The 7625-nt window shown below is 43.4% G+C and overlaps 1 protein-coding gene across 1 annotated transcript in view; it reads right to left on the bottom strand.

Annotated features, from left to right (window-relative positions):
- klhl28 (kelch like family member 28) overlaps positions 1-7238 on the bottom strand; it is a 40366-nt gene extending 33128 nt beyond the window's left edge. Inside the window, exons 1-2 of the mRNA XM_079833852.1 lie at positions 7117-7238; positions 3138-3398 (exon numbers count right to left, since the gene is read on the bottom strand). Of these exons, the coding sequence (XP_079689978.1) occupies positions 3138-3398 (261 nt within the window). The 5' untranslated portion in view covers positions 7117-7238. The remainder of the gene's footprint in view (positions 1-3137; positions 3399-7116) is intronic.
- Positions 7239-7625: the final 387 nt, after the last annotated feature.

The following is a 7625-nucleotide window of genomic DNA, read 5'->3' as shown; positions in this document are numbered from 1 at the left end:
TGTTTCCCAACCGCGGTGCCGTCTGACGAGAGCAGGGGTGCCGTGTAAAAGTCCAAATAATTCTCTCTTTTTAAACTTTGTTCAATGCATGCGAGTGCTGCCGTATGTTGGAATATGACCAGTCATTTTCTCCGTCATCACCCGGGTTTAGTGCCAGAAGACGCCAATGAGAAGTGAGAAAATGTGTCTCTGTTCACTCATCCGAGAGCGCGCACATGTCTCACAGCGCGCAAATATTGAGTTCTCTTTCAAGTCTTGCTCTTGAATGGACAAACTCACACAAAACGTATGTCAACATCCATCTTGATGAGTATTCTAGCAGACATAGTCTGAATATGCCTTAAGTAAACTTTATACAGTCGAGAAAGACGACGCATATCCAAGCATTAGGTCTTAAAGGGACAGTAGCATTAGGTCTTAAAGGGGCAGTAGCATTAGGTCTTAAAGGGGCAGTAGCATTAGGTCTTAAAGGGGCAGTAGCATTAGGTCTTAAAGGGACAGTAGCATTAGGTCTTAAAGGGGCAGTAGCATTAGGTCTTAAAGGGGCAGTAGCCTTAGGTCTTAAAGGGGCAGGAGCATTAGGTCTTAAAGGGGCAGGAGCATTAGGTCTTAAAGGGGCAGTAGCATTAGGTCTTAAAGGGGCAGTAGCATTAGGTCTTAAAGGGACAGTAGCATTAGGTCTTAAAGGGACAGTAGCATCAGGTCTTAAAGGGGCAGTAGCATCAGGTCTTAAAGGGACAGTAGCATTAGGTCTTAAAGGGGCAGTAGCATTAGGTCTTAAAGGGGCAGTAGCATTAGGTCTTAAAGGGGCAGTAGCATTAGGTCTTAAAGGGACAGTAGCATTAGGTCTTAAAGGGGCAGTAGCATTAGGTCTTAAAGGGGCAGTAGCATTAGGTCTTAAAGGGACAGTAGCATTAGGTCTTAAAGGGGCAGTAGCATTAGGTCTTAAAGGGACAGTAGCATTAGGTCTTAAAGGGGCAGTAGCATTAGGTCTTAAAGGGGCAGTAGCATTAGGTCTTAAAGGGGCAGCAGCATTAGGTCTTAAAGGGGCAGTAGCATTAGGTCTTAAAGGGGCAGTAGCATTAGGTCTTAAAGGGACAGTAGCATTAGGTCTTAAAGGGGCAGTAGCATTAGGTCTTAAAGGGGCAGTAGCATTAGGTCTTAAAGGGGCAGCAGCATTAGGTCTTAAAGGGGCAGTAGCATTAGGTCTTAAAGGGGCAGGAGCATTAGGTCTTAAAGGGGCAGTAGCATTAGGTCTTAAAGGGGCAGCAGCATTAGGTCTTAAAGGGGCAGTAGCATTAGGTCTTAAAGGGGCAGTAGCATTAGGTCTTAAAGGGACAGTAGCATTAGGTCTTAAAGGGCAGTAGCATTAGGTCTTAAAGCGGCAGTAGCATTAGGTCTTAAAGGGGCAGTAGCATTAGGTCTTAAAGGGGCAGTAGCATTAGGTCTTAAAGGGGCAGTAGCATTAGGTCTTAAAGGGACAGTAGCATTAGGTCTTAAAGGGGCAGTAGCATTAGGTCTTAAAGGGGCAATAGCATTAGGTCTTAAAGGGGCAGTAGCATTAGGTCTTAAAGGGGCAGTAGCATTAGGTCTTAAAGGGGCAGTAGCATTAGATCTTAAAGGGGCAGTAGCATTAGGTCTTAAAGGGGCAGTAGCATTAGGTCTTAAAGGGGCAGTAGTATTAGGTCTTAAAGGGGCAGTAGCATTAGGTCTTAAAGGGGCAGTAGTATTAGGTCTTAAAGGGGCAGTAGCATTAGGTCTTAAAGGGGCAGTAGCATTAGATCTTAAAGGGGCAGTAGCATTAGGTCTTAAAGGGGCAGTAGCATTAGGTCTTAAAGGGGCAGTAGCATTAGGTCTTAAAGGGGCAGCAGCATTAGGTCTTAAAGGGGCAGCAGCATTAGGTCTTAAAGGGGCAGTAGCATTAGGTCTTAAAGGGGCAGTAGCATTAGGTCTTAAAGGGGCAGCAGCATTAGGTCTTAAAGGGGCAGTAGCATTAGGTCTTCTAGCAGACATAGTCTGTATATGCCTTAAGTAAACTTTATACAGTCGAGAAAGACGACGCATATCCGAGCATTAGGTCTTAAAGGGACAGTTTAATGTTTAATGTCAAACATCAAAAGACAAGGACATCACTCAGTGCTCTTGATTGAAATGCTTTTGTAAGTTTAATAGGATTAATCTTTAATTTATACAGTCAAATATGCAATGTTATTTTACATTTGCTCAATTTCTGTACCTGAAAACTAATGTTAGACGTAACTGAAAAACCTGAAAAGCATAGTTTATTGTATTAGTATCTTTGCTCAATAGTATTTATTTGTGCTGCTGCTTGTATTTAAATTATTTGTTCTTATTATTTTCTTTTTTTTTATTTGACAGTAGTCCTTTTTTCCCTGAACATAGCAAATACTGGACTGTACCGAAACCGTGAACCTTAAACCGAAGCATGAGCAATCTGTACCGTTACACCTCTAGCGTAAAGCATGCGAACATTTTCAAAGGCTGCCATGACTGAAAAAAGGAAAACACTGGGTTAGAACAACTGATCTGTCCAACTCTGAACTAACAAATCAGTTTATTAATTTACTCTGAACATCTGAGATGAGAACACAAGTGTGCTTACACAATTTAGCAAGAGTGGATAGTAAGAATTATTTTTTAATTATCAACAGTTTTTAAGCTTATTTCTGTTGACAATGTGTAGTAAAATAAATAGCCTACAATCATTTAGACTGGAGTGATGTGAAACCAGAACAAAGTTGTTATTAGCTAGCTGATGATATGATTATATACCAAAACAATTATCTGTAAATAGTGTAAAAAATGAGGAACAAACATCAATGTATCATACATACATACATAATATGAGATATCAAAATAAGATGATCAAAAGTACTAGCATTTTTTTAAATGTTTTGTCAGTATTGCGCTCGCAGATCATGTGTGTGTGTGTGTGATTGAGTGATTGAGGTATTGTGTGTGTGTGTGTGTGTGTGTGTGTGTGTGTGTGTGTGTGTGTGTGTCAACCACCACCGAAGACCGTTTTTGACCCAGGAAAAACCCTGTACTGTCTGTAAAATGATAATGCATTGATGTGTGTTATGCTGTGAAGATCCTGTGATGGCTCTAAAGCTCACCTTGAGCGCGGCCTCGTCGACGCACTGGAACTCCACCTCTGACGTCTCCTTCTCCGACAGGTTGCCCGTGAACATGGCCCTGAAGTACGGGCTGATGCTGGCCAGCACCACCTTGTGGGCGTGGATCTTGGCATCGCCCACCCGCAGAACGATATCGCAGAGCTCATGGTCCTGGCGGAGGAGCTGCAGACCCTGCAGGAGCTGCTCGGAGTGAGGCCGCGTCAGACTCGCAAACATGTACGACTTCGCCGCCTGCTCCATCTGACACACACACACACACACACCAGATCAGCTCAGGTTGATGAACTGATATTGATCCTTAAAGGGTTAGTTCAGCCAAAACTGTAAATTGTGTCATTAATGACTGAGCCTCATGTGGTTGGACACCCGTCAGACCTCCGTTCATCTTCAGACACAAATGAAGATATTTTAGTGTAAATCTGATGCTCTGAAAGGCCTCCATTGGCTCAACTTTACACTCTCAAGACCCTTAAAAGACACTAAAGACTAAAGTTACAAAGTTCATCTCACTACAGCGGCTCTACAATAACTTTATGAAGAGACGAGAATAGTGTCTGTGCGCAAAAAAACCCTAAATAACGACTTATATAGTGATGACGATTTCAAAACACGGCATCATGAAGCTTCGAAGCGTTATGAATCAGTGAGTCGATTCATGATTCGGATCGCGTGTCAAACCGCCAAACTGCTGAAATTTGGCGATTCAAACTGCTGAATCGACTCACTGATTCATAACGCTCTGAACCGCTGAATCGACTCACTGATTCATAACGCTCTGAACCGCTGAATCGACTCAGTGATTCATAATGCCCTGAACCGCTGAATCGACTCACTGATTCATAACGCTCTGAACCGCTGAATCGACTCACTGATTCATAACGCTCTGAACTGCTGAATCGACTCACTGATTCATAACGCTCTGAACCGCTGAATCGACTCACTGATTCATAACGCTCTGAACCGCTGAATCGACTCACTGATTCATAACGCTCTGAACCGCTGAATCGACTCACTGATTCATAACGCTCTGAACCGCTGAATCGACTCACTGATTCATAACGCTCTGAACCGCTGAATCGACTCACTGATTCATAACGCTCTGAACCGCTGAATCAACTCAGTGATTCATAACGCTCTGAACCGCTGAATCGACTCACTGATTCATAACGCTCTGAACCGCTGAATCGACTCACTGATTCATAACGCTCTGAACTGCTGAATCGACTCACTGATTCATAACGCTCTGAACCGCTGAATCGACTCACTGATTCATAACGCTCTGAACCGCTGAATCGACTCACTGATTCATAACGCTCTGAACCGCTGAATCGACTCACTGATTCATAACCACTGTTGTGAGATGGACTTTGTAACTTTAGTCCCCGGACCCCAGTTTGAAAACTCCTGCCTTACATCACCAAGTGCAATGCAAAGCGTGGGATGCAGTGGGGTAAAGTGTGCCGCCACTGGACTCTAGAGCAGTGGAGACGTTTTCTCTGAGTGACCAATCACGCTTCTCTGTCTGACAATCCCATGGACGAGTCTGGCAGGAGAACGGGACTTGCCTGACTGCATTGTGCCAAGTGTAAAGTTTGGTGGAAGGGGGATTATGGGGTGGGGTTGTTTTTCAGGGGTTAGTTCCAGTGAAAGGAACTCTTAAGGCAAGACATTTTGGACAATTTCATGCTCCCGTCTTTGTGGCCCAGTTTGTGGACGGCCCCTTCCTGTCCCAGCATGACTGACCAGTGCACAAAGAAGAATGGGATATAGTATAATGAGGATATAGTGTAGATCCAAATGAATCAAAGCTACTGTCAGCGCTTCATTGATAAGAGTAACCGGATCTGAAGAGTGTGTGAGCTTCTCCGGTTCTTCAGGGACCGTAAACTCCCGACGGATCCGCTGACAAACAACAAACACACACTAAACTGCGCCTGAACCCACAGAGAAACTCTTCAACAAGTCACATCTCACTCTCTTAAAGGCACAGTGTGTAATTCCTCGACTCAGAGGCGTGTCTTGACTCGTGAGTGGGCGGAGCTTTTATTCTTCTGCTCGTGTGTGTGTTTGATCCTCTCACACACGTGAGTGTGTTAAAGTGATGTTGTAATGCTACTCTTGCGCTACTATGAGACACTTGTTCACACTGCAGTGAGCGAGATCATATGAGGCGGTAAAACATGGCATTCTGGGTAAATCAACAACAGCAGATTTACACAATCAGACTAACTGTGTTGAGCCGGAGAACAATGAGGAGTTTCTGTCCATCAATGATCCAAACAGTGGCTAATAAAACACAGCAGATATTAAAGCGCCGCTAGTGTTGCCATGGTTACTGCACAATAACACGCGGGGATGATGTCACTGATGGGCGGAGCACGGGTTATAATAATTTAAACACACACACACAGACACACTCACTCACACACACACGCACAGACACACAGACAGACAGACAGACACACACACACACACACACACAGAGACGCACACACACACACACACACACACACACACACACAGACACAAAGACACACACACACACAGAGACACACACACACACAGAGACACACACACACACACACACACACACACACAGACAGACACACACACACACAGAGACACACACTCACTCACACACACACGCACAGACACACACACACAGACACACATACAGACACAGACGCACACACACAGACACACACACAGACAGACAGACAGACACACACACACACACACACACACACACACACACACAGACACAGACGCACACACAGAGACGCACACACACAGACACACACACACAGACGCACACAGACGCACACACACAGACACACACACACACACACAGAGACACACACTCACTCACACACAGACACATGCACGCACACACACAGATACACACTCACTCACACACTCACTCACACACGCACACAAACACACAGACACACGCATACAGACACAGATACACACACAGACACACACAAAGACTCACACACAGACACACACACAGACACACACGCACGCAAACACACACACCCACAGAGACTCACACACACAAAAATATAAATCATGTTAAGTCATTACTATGACATTTTATCTCATAATGTAGATTTTTTTATCATAATATCGATCATAATTTCAACTTTTTTGTCATAAACGTATGACTGTCTCTCATATGACTCATAATTTCGACTTTTTCATCATAGTATATACTTTACATGTCATGATTTTAACTTTTAAAGTCAATTTTGTTTCATTTTTTATCAAGTATGACATAATCATAACCATCATAAGTTCAACATTTTGTCATATTATTTACTGTTTACGCCATAGTTATCTCATATGACTCATAATTTCGACTCTTTGTCATGATTTTAACTTTCAACGTCAATCTCGTAGTTTAAATCTAGTATGTCAAAATTATGATCGTCATAATTTTTACTTTTTATCATAATATTGACATTTTAAGTCATAATATTTACTGTTTACGCCATAGTTATGACTCTGTATCTCATATGACTCATAATTTGGACTTTTAATGTCATTGACTTAATGTCAACTCTTCATGTCATAATACTGAGTTTTTGTTATAGCATTCTGCCATGATTATGATTATGATTGCTTGTGCTTCCACACGGATGTTCCCTATGAAGGCGAACACTAGGTAGGCAGCACAGCAGCAGCTCACTAGGGTTGACACACAGCCATTCATATCTCCGAACAGCAGAATCACATCAGGTGTATTCAGTGAAATCATCTCAATCATCTTCAGACATGAACATCATCTTCATCTGACATGAATCAGCAGATATGAATAAATAAAGCTGCTCATTCTATGCTAGCATTAGCATCCCACACAAAGCTGAGCACAGCGGCGTTCAGCGCTCATTCCTGCCGCCCTCGGGGTTGTTTAGAGCCGTACAGTGCAGTAATAAAGCGTTTAATCAGTGTTTACCTGAATGTCTGGCTGATTTCTGGCAGTTTGAAGCGCAACACGGCCGCGACTGTCAGGAAAACAAACACAAATCAGCGCATGCGTCACTTCCGGGAAATCAACGAGCTGAGCAAAATAAAGCCTCGGCCATCCTCCAAACATCGCCTGCTCTTTTAAATAACATCTTGTTTTTACAGTAGCCTCAGCTGAAATGACACCCCTGTGAATTTCAGGTGCAGAAAAAGGTGTGTGTGTGTGTGTGTGTGTGTGTGTGTGTGTGTGTGTGTGTGTGTGTGTGTGTGTGTGTGTGTGTGTGTGTTGCCCTGGAGCTGCTCTCTGATGCGACACTGATGGAGCTTAAAATAGACCTGAATGAGAGAGAGACAGGGAATCATTAACACACCCAATCACCTTATATATACTCATACACTGCTCTTACTGTACACTCATACACTGCTCTTACTGTACACTCATACACTGCTCTTACTGTACGCTCATACACTGCTCTTACTGTACACTCATACACTGCT

Source organism: Gobio gobio (genome assembly GCF_949357685.1).
Source record: "Gobio gobio genome assembly, chromosome: 13".
In the NCBI taxonomy this organism is placed as follows: Eukaryota; Metazoa; Chordata; class Actinopteri; order Cypriniformes; family Gobionidae; genus Gobio; species Gobio gobio.
Note: the sequence above shows the minus strand (reverse complement) of the source record. Positions and strands in the feature narration are given on the sequence as shown.